Source organism: Pygocentrus nattereri, chromosome 14, assembly GCF_015220715.1.
Source record: "Pygocentrus nattereri isolate fPygNat1 chromosome 14, fPygNat1.pri, whole genome shotgun sequence".
Taxonomy (NCBI): domain Eukaryota; kingdom Metazoa; phylum Chordata; class Actinopteri; order Characiformes; family Serrasalmidae; genus Pygocentrus; species Pygocentrus nattereri.
Window position 1 is genome coordinate 30,209,341 of NC_051224.1, and position 12,701 is coordinate 30,222,041.

The window sequence follows — 12,701 nt, forward strand, 5'->3', positions numbered from 1 at the left end:
TGTGTACAAATGTTGACAGCTGTGTTTGGTTGTCATTTTTGGTAGTCAATTGCCTCACCCATCTGCATGTGATCTCATGCAATAGACAGTAAGAAAAAATGGGAGGGGCTGTAATATTAAGTTTGTTTAGTATTAGGCCATATGTTTCATTATGTAGGGGTAAAGATTATTAACAGTACATCCAATCAAAAAGCTGTATACAAACACACCATTGCCAATCAGACAGGAACAGTAATGATATCTCAAAAATTGGGTTGAGGGTTAAGACAAAAAATTTTTGATAGACAAAAATCTGTGAGAATGTAAGAACAAAAAAAATTATTATAAGAAGAAGAAGCGTAATTCATATAGTGCCTTTCTTAAACCCAAACATCCATCCATCCATCCATCCATCTATTTTCTAAGCCGCTTCTCCGTCAGGGTCGCAGGGGGGTGCTGGAGCCTATCCCAGCAGTCTTCGGGCGAAAGGCGCGATACTAAACCCAAACATACTTTCCAAAAAGTAACATAAAAGTACAATAAACAATAAATAAAAAGAATGCACACCACACACATATTTCCCATAACTGGGAGCAGGAAAGTTTTCAAGGCCACGCTACAGAGTAACTTCACTAGCCTAGAAAGAGTCCTTTACCACAAGGGAAGTTCCCTTTCTGTCCGAGGGACATCACATCTGCAGTTGTGCCATTCCAAAAGAATTAAAATGGCGTTGACCCCCCATTTCCAGCTATAACAGCCTCCACTCCTCTGGGAAGGGTTTCCACAAAATTTACATGCTGTGAATCTCCTGCTTTACCCCATCCCAAAAGCGTTCTATTGGATTCAAATCCCTTGACTGGGAAGGCCACTGAAGATCACTGAACTCATTTCCATGTTTATGAAACCAGTGTGAGATGGCTTTTACATCAGTGCATTATTATGCTAGAAGTACCAATTATAAGATAGTAAACTGTGGCAATGAAGGGATGCACATGGTCCTCAGCAATACTCAAATACACTGTGGTATTCAAGTGATGTATTAACAGGACCAGTGCCAAGAAAATATTACCAGCGACATTGCTCCCCGTCCACCTGCCTGGACTGTTGACATAAGGCAAGTTGGATCTATAGATTCATGCTGTTGGTACCACATTGCGACTCTATCACCTGTTGCAGAGATCAAAATTCATCAGACCAGACTTTTTTTTCCAGTCTTCAAATGTCCCATTTTGGTGAGCCTGTGCCCACTGTAGCTTCAGCTTTCTAATTATGGCTGACAGAAAGGGGAACCCAACATTACGTTCTTCTGATTTTGTAGCCCATTCATCTCAAGGTTCAGCATGTTGTGCATTCTGAGATACTTTTCTGCTTGTCACAGTTGTACAGAGTGGTTATTTTGGCTACCATAGCCTTTATGTTAGCTCAAACCAGTCTGGTGATTCTCCATTGACCTTTCTCATCAACACAGTGCTTCCATCCACAGAACTGCCACTCACTGATTTTTTTTTCCTTTATTGCACCATTCTGAGTAAACTCTAGTGACTGTTGTGCAAATCCCAGGAGATCCACAGGTATAGAAATAATCAAACTAGCTTGGTCTGAATCATGTCATGGTCAAAACCACTGGGATCACATATTTTCCCTATTTCAAAGGTTGATATGAGCATCATTTTAAACCTTTCGCCTGTATCTGCCTGACTTTTATGTACTGCAATGCTGCTGCATAACTGGCTGATTAGATAATTGTATGAACGTGTAGCAGTTCAGGTGTTCCTAATAAAGTGATAAGTGGGTGTATATTAAACGAGATATTGTTCTTATTGTTAAACTCATTATGATATTGCCACTATGTTAAACTGTTTCCCCTCTCTTCCCTCAAATAAAGATTTACTCAACCCTTACCTGATTGGCTAAATGTAATGCCGCAGCTGCACTCATTTGCATACAGTTGAAATCTTTTCACCACATGGTGAGACAGATTTCACTACACCTCCATTCACAGTTATAACATTTGGCAGACGACTTTGTCGAGTGATTTACAAGTTTTAATCATGTTATAGAGGATACAAGCTTCATGTCGTACTATTTTCATAAGTGATCAATAATGTTTTTGTAAATTTTTTACTTATTGCTTTCTCAGTCAGTGCCTTGGGTTTAAATACACTATAATATAATCCTTGTCTGAATATTTCATTTCTTATTTATTTATTTTTTTACTGTAGGGCAACCTTTATCTGAGGGAACCTAAAGTTTTTCCACAGCATATGGCCACTATATTGCTTAATGCGGCCCTCTGTTCATTCCCATTTGCTATATTAGCCTCATAGTACAAAACTAAGGGAGCAAACTTCAGACACCAAAAATATTAAAAGAGCAAAAGCACTCAAACCAGCTGAGAGAGGCACTGCTGGATGAGAGAGCTCACGTTCAACTGTCTCATCACACAAATATGACCGAAATGCAGGTGCTCACAGAAACAAGCAGATAGACATTTTTCTTGTTGACTTTATCCTCTTAAACTTGTCTCCACTTGGTACCAGGCCTACCTCCCTTTTAGTTTATGAATGTTTTCTTTATAAATGATTTCTGCATGGATGAACGCCATGTAAACAGCATTAAATCAAACCTGAGGAAGCTGATTTAGTAAGGCTGCATTTTTAAAACTCAGATTACATATGCAGTCGATACTACCTGCTAGATTTGCCTTAAATCTCCTTATTGTCCCGTTATAACAAACAGCAATAAAGTAATTCATGACTTCATCTTCTGACCTTTATTTCTGAGGCGCTATTGCTTAAAGTCTCTATACATCACTGATCATCTGACATGCTGAATTTATTTTAAAAAAAGAATAAAAGGAAATAAGCCATGTTAAAAAAGTCTGACATGAATAAAGGAACATAAGGAAAAAACAAACTAGGTAATAATCAATAGATCAAATAAGATACACTTAAGCTTGAGAAGTTTTTAAAAATCTATTTATTACTATAATATATTTATATATTATATAATAATACTTTGTACATAATATATATAATAATATAGAATTATATAATAACTATTTTGATTAATTAAAGTTATACCTACACCTTCAACAACCAATACAACTATAATTATAACTACTACAACTATTAAAACTACAAGTTTTACAACAACTAGTATTACTTATTAGAATTATATTGGAAACACTTGTACACCTAACTCATTTATGCAATTATCTAATAAGCCAATCATGTGGCAGCAGTGGTGCATAAAATCATACAAATATGCCATCAGCATCAGGCACTCAACCATTAAAATTGGGAAAAAAATTGGGTTTTGACCTGAATGATTGTTGGTGCAAGTCTTTTAAAGTTTACTCCGAACGGTGCAATGAAGAAAAAAAAAAGAACTTCCAAGTGAGCAGCAGCTCTGAAGATGAAAACACTGTGTTGATGAGTAAGGTCAGCGAAGAATGACCAGATTGTTTGAGCTGACAGAAAGGCTAAATTAACTCAGCTAACCACTCTGTACAACTGTATTAGCAGCATTTCAGAATGCACAACATGGGGGGCAGTCATGGGCTGGAGGTTAGGGAACCAGTCTTGTGACCAGAAGGTCATCAATTTGCTCTCCTGAGCCAACAGCACATGGCTGAAGTGCCCTTGAGCAAGGCACCGAACCCCAAACTGCTCCCTGGTCGCTGTGGATAGGACTGCCCACTGCTCTAGGCAAGTTTGCTCACTGCCCCCTAATGTGTGTGCATTCACTAGAGTTTAGGTGGTGTTTCATTGCAAAGATGGATTAAATGTAGAGGCGAAATTTCCCCATTGTGGGACTAATAAGTTATTTCATTTCACTTCAACATGTGGATGGTGGATGGGCTACAACGGCAGAGGTCCATATTGGGTTCTACTTCTGTCAGCCAAGATCTACTTCTGTCAGCCAAGAACAGAAAATTGTAGATGCAGTGGGCACAGGCTCACCAAAACTGAACAGATGAAGAACTGAACTAGTCTGCAAATCTCAATTTCTGCACAGGCAAATAGATGATAGGTCAGAATTTTGTGAAAACAGCCTGAGTCCATGCATCTAACCTACCTTGCGTCAACAGTCCAGGCAGATGGAAGTGGTGTAATGGTGTTAGGAATGTTTTCACCAATCAGTTTTGAATTGAGGCTGTTTTGAGAGCAAAGCAAGGCTCTACCCAGTATTAGTAAAGTGTTCCTAATAAGGTGCTCAGTGAGTGTATAACAACTGCAACAACTACCACATCTAGTAAAAGCAGTAATATTACAACTACTCATACTACATTTTTTTTTTATTCCTCAATTTAGTTGTCTCCAATTCCACCCGCTAATTAGGACTCCCCCAATCACATGATACTATGACTGATATTAGGAAAAAGGCTACCACAGGCTTCGTGATCTGAAAGCACCACTGCATCTTTTTGAACTGCTGCTAACGCAATGTCACTGAACAGCCGAACATGCTCGAAGGAAAGCAGCAACTGCCAGATCTGTTACATCAGATGCCTGTGCTGACTATCATCATGATGGGTGGAGAAGGTGGAGGGGGCGTCTTATCCACCCAGAGAGCATGTTCAATTGTGCTCTCTAGGACTCCTGGCAATTGCTATGACTATTAAAGCTAAACTACATCATCTACTACATCTTCTTCTTCTACCACATCTTCTTTCTTAATAATAATACAAACCCATTTCCAAAAAAGTTGGGATGCTGTGTAAAATGTAAATAAATATAAATAAAAACAGAATGCAATGATTTGAAAAGCTCATAGACTCTATTGTTATTCACAATAGAACATAAAACACATATCATATGTTGAAAGTGAGACATTTTATCTTTTATGAAAAATCTTAACTCATTTAAAACTTGATGGCAGCAACACATCTCCAAAAAGTTGGGGCAGGGGCAACAAATGGCTGGAAAGGAATACTAATAAAGAAGCTGAAGGAGCAATTTGCAACTAACCAACATGACTGGGTATAAAAAACGTTTCAGACAGGCAGATTCTCTCAGAAGCAAAGATGGGTAGGGGTTCACCAGTCTGCAAAAAACTGTGTCTAAAATTGGAAATTGGAACAATTTGAGAAAATGTTCCTCAACATAAAATTGCAAAGACTTTGGAAATCCCACCATCTACAGTACATAATATCTTCAAAATATTCAGAGAATCTGGAGAAATACCTGTGTATGGGACAATATGGGACAAGGCTGACACACAAGGCCAACGGGCCCTCAGGTGGCACTGCGTTGAAAACAGGCATGAATATATACAGGGAATCACTGCATGGGCTCAGTAACACATTCCAGAAATCACTGTCTGTGAACGCAGTTCGCTGTGCAATCTATAAATGCAAGTTAAAGCTGTAGCATGCTGAAAGAAAACCACATATGAACAGGATTTAGAAATGCCACTAACTTCTCCTTTAAAATGGACGAGACGAAGTGGAAAAGTGTCCTGTGGTCCAATTAATCAAAATAATTGGAAATAATGGACAAAGCATCCTCCAGGCTAAAGACCCCCCAGCGTGTTATTAGCACAGTTCAAAAGGCAGCATGCATGATGGTATGTGGGAGCTTTAGTGCACATGGCATGGGTGTCTTGCACATCTGAGAAAGGCATCATTAATGCTGAATGAAGTATACAGGTTTTGACAACATGCTCCCATCCAGACAGCATCTCTATCAGGGAAGGCCTTGCATATTTCAGCAAGAGACAGTGCTAACCCACATATCGCATCCATCACAACAGCATGGCTTCGCAGAAGAAGAGTCCAAGTTCTGAAATGCCCTGACCTTTCACCAACAGAAAACCTTTGGCGCATCATGAAATGAAAATCCGGCAAAGAAGACCCAGAACTGTCTATCAGCTAGAATTCTACATTAGACAAGATTGGGACAACATTCCTCTCCCAAAACTCCAGCAGTTGGTCTCCTCAATTCTCAGACGTTTACAGACTGTTGTTAAAAGAAGAGAGGATGCTATGCAACGGCCCTGTCCCAACTTTTTCTCAATGAGTTAATGTTTTTCCATGGTAAAATGGTAAAATGTCTCACTTTCAACATCTGATATGTGTTCAATTGTGAGTAAAATATGGATCTATGTGATTTGCAAATCATTGCATTCTGTTTTTATTTACATTTATTTGCATTTTACACAGCGTCCCAACCTTTTTGGAAATGAGGTTGTAACAACAACAACAACAACAACAACAACAACAATAATAATAATAATAAAATGCATCAGTTTAGAGTATTAGAGATACATTTGTGTATATTTGTGTAAATGAGATGTGTGAGAACCTTTTTAATGTCATGTAAAATCCTCTTATGCTTACATAACTTTACATCCAAGTCCAGAAAAATATAGGAACTCGAGGAACTTTAAGAGTGAAGCAGAAGACCAAATCGAATAACACTAAATTCTATTAGATCAGATCAGAATTGGCGATATGACGCAGAACCCAGCTGCGGCCAGCTGTGCTACAATAAATATATTTCACCATGATTAGCTGTCACACTCTGACACAGCTGAATGGAGACAGATCTCTCTCTCTCTGTTTGTGTGTGTGTGCGTGTGTGAATGAGACATAGTTTGTAAAGACCTAAGAAACCCAGCAGTGAAATAAAACATATGACTCATGGTTTATGAGAACTACTTCAAATTCTGCACCCAATGAATGAATGAATTGTCCACTTAATATATATGTATTCTGACCAAACAGACTGCAAACACAAAAGTGTAAAAAATAGTTTTATTATTGAGACAAAGCTTCTTCAGTTCAAAAATACCTACTACAGTGAGGTGAAGCAGGTGCTCTTTTTGGTTTTGTTATTTAATATTCTTTCACTGTTTATGTTTACACATATAATAGTCTTTTGTTTTCTCACTGTGTTGAATGTATATATATATATGGAGAAGCGGCTTAGAAAATGGATGGATGGATGGATATATATATATATATATATATATATATATATATATATATATATATATATATATATATATGTTTTTATATTTCTATAGTCAAAAAAGAACATTTATCTCCATTTTATTTTTTTCCACATCCTTTGAACACAGCAGCTGTTATTTACATTGTGTAAAAATTTCATGATGAATGGGGCAACAAAAATTTTCCAAAATCCAATCATCTCTTTACACTGACTTACAATGAAAGTTAAGATTTTTAAGTTTTTGTCCTCTCCTGTAAACTTACCATTTTGGTAAGTTAAATATACATGAAAATTTACAAATCGATGCTGAAAAAGTCAAAATTCAAATGGTCTTCTGCAAATGGCACCTAAAAGATGTTGCCCCTAGTCAGGAAGTTTTTGTGCAACAAATAACAATCATGATGAACATGAACAACATCGTTAAACAACACTTGAATGGAAACTGCTACAGATCCTTAAAGGCCTTAAACATCTGTGTCTGAATACCTTTTTTCCCCACACTGATTTCATATGCATGAGTTCAGAATATATATATAAAGAAAGAGAGTGAGAGAGAGAGAGAGAGAGAGAGAGAGAGAGAAAGATAGGCAGCGAGATCTCTGAGATTTAGTCACTGCTTTTTGAGTGCATTCTTGATATTAAATAACTTTATTCTCTATATTGTACAGCTTTCTCAATTATTATCAATAACAAATTATTTCTCCATAGTTGTCAACAAAACTTTAGAACAGTGTACATCTATACCTCTATAAATCTCTCTCTCGCTCTCTCTGTCTATATATATATATATATATATATATATATATATATATATATATATATATATATATATATATATATATATATATATATATTTGTGTGTGTGTGTGAAACACAATTCTCCCAAAAATATAGCAGCTGAGATGTTTCAACCATGTATTTTCAACTAAAGTTTACACATAGCTAGTTTAAACTGAATTAAAAGTGCAGCAATTAATGCAACAATGAACATGAAGAGATAATTGTCTGATTATGCATTTCATATGATGAGCCTCACTTGAACACAACAGAAATAAAATATAGCCAAACATCCAATTTCACATGCACAATTCTGTTTGCATAGAGCATTTTACAACAGGGAAAAACTGAACGAAACATCCAAACATGGTAATGAGTAGCTTTTCGGCTTGCAATGTGTTTAATGACTAAGCACGTTTTAACAATTATGTAACAGAAAGCTTCTGAAAACGTCTGAAAAAGGAAAAATAAGACCGTTTATTCACTGGAAGTTCTCTGCATGTATAAAAATATAAATATAGCTTATATAGCATATATAATCTTTGAAGTGTACAGTGATTAAATATATAGGCTACGTTCTCATACTTGGATAATATGAGGAGTGCAAAGAGCGATATTCTTTCATTTATCTCATATTAGTCCTAATCTTATAGTGCTAATATGTCAAATTAGTATTAAGTTGGAGAACCAATATGCTATAACTCTTGTAATACTATTAAAGGTAATTCATGTGGCTTTATTAAACTGCTTGCTTGTAAATGTGTAACTATGACATTCAGAATAAATAGTCTAGTATCATAACAGTTTACTGTTGGTCTAAAATATTTTTGAGATCTTATTTTTCAATAAAAAAGTGTTTTTTTGGCATTTAATACCTGAAATTAGCCAACTTGACCAAGACGTCATTTATTATTGGCATCAAAACCGTCTGAGCTGAAAACTGGGTTTAGGTTCCTGTGCGTCTTCATAATGCTGAAATCTTCACTAAGCCACATGCAGTTGGATTTCTAACCATCTTTAATATTGTGCAGAAACCATGAGGCTAAATTTGCTAGAGTATAATTACATTTTGCTCCAATGTAGCATTAATATTTATAACTTGTCCTAGCTGGGTTCCAGTTGAATGTTCTTCCCATAAGATTGTATTCTTCTGTGCTTCTGTGGGATGCTAAAATCCAGCTAATTCAAATGCTAACTTTTCATTTCACTCCCCTTTCAACGTTTGTGTTTCTTGTCTGTCCTCGCTAGCTTGATTCCAGTCAAACGTCCTTCCCACCAGCTCAAAGAACTTCCTATTGGGTTTGTGAAAGTAGTCACGAAGTTTTTGCAGGATTTCGGGTGATACCTGAGGGTGTGTCCGTCCTTTTGAGCTATGCAGGCAGCGTTCATGCCCCTCGCGATCCCTCAGGCAATAGAAACCTTTCGTCCTGTTAAAATAGAAGTTCTCAGCGTTAATTTGTGGCTCCAGACCTAAGAAGTTCTCCACTTTCCGCATCTCATCCAGAGGCTCTCGGATTAGTGCATCCCCATCAACCACATGGAAGCTTGTTCGTGGGAATATGGTTAGCCACTGTTGCATGTGTGTGTAGTACAAGCTCCGGTTTAAGGCTTTGTAAGCCAAGTTCAGCTGTCCATCCTTTAGCAGCAACAAGTCCTCTATAGGCTGAGGCTGCTTGCGTTTCTGCAAGTGGTTGTAGAAAACCTGAGTGTAGTCAGACAACACACGGTCCACAGGGTCCCGAACGATCAAGAGAAGCCGGACATTCGGGTTCATGTGGAAAACACGCTCTGGCACCTTTGCGCAGGTGAAGTAAGCTGGAGTTTTCTCCACTGTAAGTTGCCCAGGCTGGGCAGAGGGCATCTGAGAAGCATACCAGGTCAAACCCTGCTGGTAGTGCGACTCCCAGTCAAAGAAGTGAACTTCATTTTCAGCTGAAGTGATGCTGCTATGGAGACTTAGCATTTCAATCAGCGCCCGAGTCCCACCCTTCCGCACCCCGATGATGATGATGTCTGGTAGGTGGCGGGTGCCATTCTGAAGCATCCTGGATGGTGAAGGTGGGCCTGGGTAAACTGTTGGCCGAGAGGGGACAGGGGGAGACCAGGAGAGGAAGAGGAGAAAAGCGAACAGCGTGGCCGCCATGAGGAGAACCCTCGTACCGGACGGCTTCAGACTGGCTGACCGCAACACACCGGACACTTCATTCAGGACAGGATACACACTCACACATGTACGAATGCACAGGAAGCACAACGACTCTCATGGTCCACAGGTTCCTGGAAGAATACAAAATAAAACAAGTTAGCTTCAACAGATTAAATGTAATGGAAAATGAAAATAATGAAAATCTTTGTGAAATGCAGCATAGTAATTCACACATATGACCCTGTGTGTAGAGGAAAATATCCACACACACTGGCTTCCTTGTGTGCCAGTATCAGGAAGTGTGTAAGTGTGTAACATCAGAAACATATGCATGGCTCATAACATTGCTGGCGAAGAACTTTTCAAGAGAAGGAAAAATATTTTCAATATTCAAAACTTTCAAAGTAAGCAAATGTACAATATTATATATTCCGTCATTTTGGACCATTTATATCAGTCCATTCATTGTGAATTTTTGACAACAGCTGGAATTTTTAGATGATGTAAAATAATAAAAAAACAACAACAATTGAGGTTCCTATATAATAATAATAATAATAATAATAATAATAATAATAATAATAATACAGCTAGTGTGTATTTTATATATCGCTGCTGTCAGAAGAGGACCTCATGTCTCCATTTTTGTTGTTTTACAGTTTTGGACATAATTTGAAAATATCTATTGCCCATTATATTGTGTGTAAAGTTCATGCAGAATGGACCAAAAGAAACGGCTCAAAATTAGTCTGACAAAATCAATTCTGGTTCCATTGACTTACATTAAAAGTATAGATGGTTTTTCCTTTTCCTGTGATATTATAAAATATCCCATATGTTAATACATAATGTATATTGTATACAGAGCTCAACCATACAGGATATCAATGCTATATTACGATCAATACTATTATTAATTGCATCTTCTGGTGCGAGTAAGTTAACACTTCTTTTATATGAAGCAACTTTTTTCTGTACATTTCCTGAAATTAAAATACTGGACAAACATAAAATGTAATTTTATAATGTAATAAAATGTAAAAACAAAGCTCACTCTGTAACAGCGCGCGCGCTCAGGACTGGACAGAAAATCCTCATTTCTCGTGCTCTCTCTCTCTCTCTTTCCCTCTCTCTCTCTCTCTCTCTCTCTCTCTCTCTCACACACACACACACATTTTGTTTTAGATCACACGGTGGCGATTACAAAGTTAACTTTCCCCGTGTGTCTCGTGACAGCCGCGCGAGCACCTTCACCTCAGACATGCACTCATACACACTGCTGGGGGGAAACATCAGAGAACTTCCTGCTCACATGCACGAGCTCTCTCTCTCTCACTGTCTCTCTCTCTCTGTCTCTGTCTCTCTCTCACGCGCACACACACAGCTGTTACGGTATGAACCGCGAGCAGCTTACCTGCATCGTGTCAGCGGGAGCGCGCGCTCGTCATGGTAAAGGCCCCCGAGGTGTGCACGATCCGGCTGCGATCCTGCTCCGCAACAACGACGCGTACGCGCGAGCTGACTGAGGGTCCCTCTCGCGAGGTCGAACTCTTAATACTGTCTCTGCTCGAGCCGCCTTTCCGAGTGTACACAGCGCTCCGCCCCCCTGCCGTGACGCCGGAGTCCCGCCCACTCACACACTGGCTTTCACTGGACGGACGCCGGAGATGAAGCACGAAATTCCCGTTAAAAGGGAACACATGCGATGATGATGAGTAACAATGCTTATAATAACTACCTCCTCCCATCTCTTTCTATTTCCACCCGCCCTCTATTCTTTTCCCTATACTCTGTCTCTCTTTTTATTCATCCTCTCCCTCTCTTCTTTTCTTTATGCTCTCTCTCTCTTACAGTTACTATTCCTCTCTTCCTACATCCTCTTCCTCCATCTCTCTTTCTCTCTCTCTCTATTTCTGTCTTCTTTTTACCTTCTCTTATCTCTTTCTCTTACTATGCTCTCTCTCTATCCCTATCTCTCTCTATCTGTCACACACACACACACACACACACACACACACACACACACACACACACACACACACACAAACAAACTGTCTTCCAGTTAATATTCCTTCTATCCCTGTCTTCCCCTTACTATGCTATCTCTCTCTCTCTCTCTCTCTCTCTCTCTCTGCCTGTGTACCTGTAAGGGAGAAAAAATATATTTTGTTTTTTGTTTGTGATAACTTATCCATCCATCCATCCATCCATCCATTTTCTAAGCCGCTTCTCCGTCAGGGTCACAGGGGGATGCTGGAGCCTATCCCAGCAGTCTTCGGGCGGAAGGCAGGATACACCAGTCCATCACAGGGCATACAGACAGACACAGACAGTCACCCACACCTAGGGGTAATATAACATGTCCAATTTGCCTGACTGCATGTCTTTGGACTGTGGGAGAAAACCCACGCAGACACGGGGAGAACATGCAAACTCCACACAGAGAGGACCCTGGCCGCCCGGCCGGGGAATCGAACCCAGGCCCTCCTTGCTGTGAGGCGACAGCGCTACCCACCACACCACCGTATTTATAACTTATTTTTTAAATGCTTATATACATATATGCAGTATTGTGCAAAAAGTCTTAGCCATCTGGAAAAACAAATTAGATCAGTAGAAGGGTTTAACAAAACAACATTAAAATAAATACAAACAAACAAAAACAATTTATTGTGATTCAGTGTGTATGTTTCCAGATCATGTCAAGGAAGCCCAATATTTCCAGTTACTGTCCAATAGTTGGTGTAATCAATCCTTCGTTAGATTAAAGAAGGTGGTCCGTGGTCTGCCAAACATCATGGGTCTCGGTTCACTTCGGATTTTTGTCATTTTTTCATTTT

The 12,701-nt window shown here is 38.8% G+C and overlaps 1 protein-coding gene across 1 annotated transcript; it reads right to left on the reverse strand.

Annotated features, from left to right (window-relative positions):
• Positions 1–7,836: 7,836 nt before the first annotated feature.
• On the reverse strand, positions 7,837–11,429 carry hs3st1 (heparan sulfate (glucosamine) 3-O-sulfotransferase 1). The gene is made up of 2 exons (XM_017705396.2): positions 11,276–11,429; positions 7,837–9,992 (listed from the first exon to the last, which is right to left on the reverse strand). Exon 2 carries the CDS (start codon positions 9,856–9,858, stop codon positions 8,920–8,922), a length of 939 nt encoding a protein of 312 aa, XP_017560885.1. The 5' UTR covers positions 9,859–9,992; positions 11,276–11,429; the 3' UTR covers positions 7,837–8,919.
• Positions 11,430–12,701: the final 1,272 nt, after the last annotated feature.

What these genes read in the sequence shown, in the direction of transcription:
- hs3st1 (XM_017705396.2), bottom strand. Translation starts at nt 9,858, where the DNA reads ATGGCGGCCACGCTGTTCGCTTTTCTCCTCTTCCTCTCCTGGTCTCCC.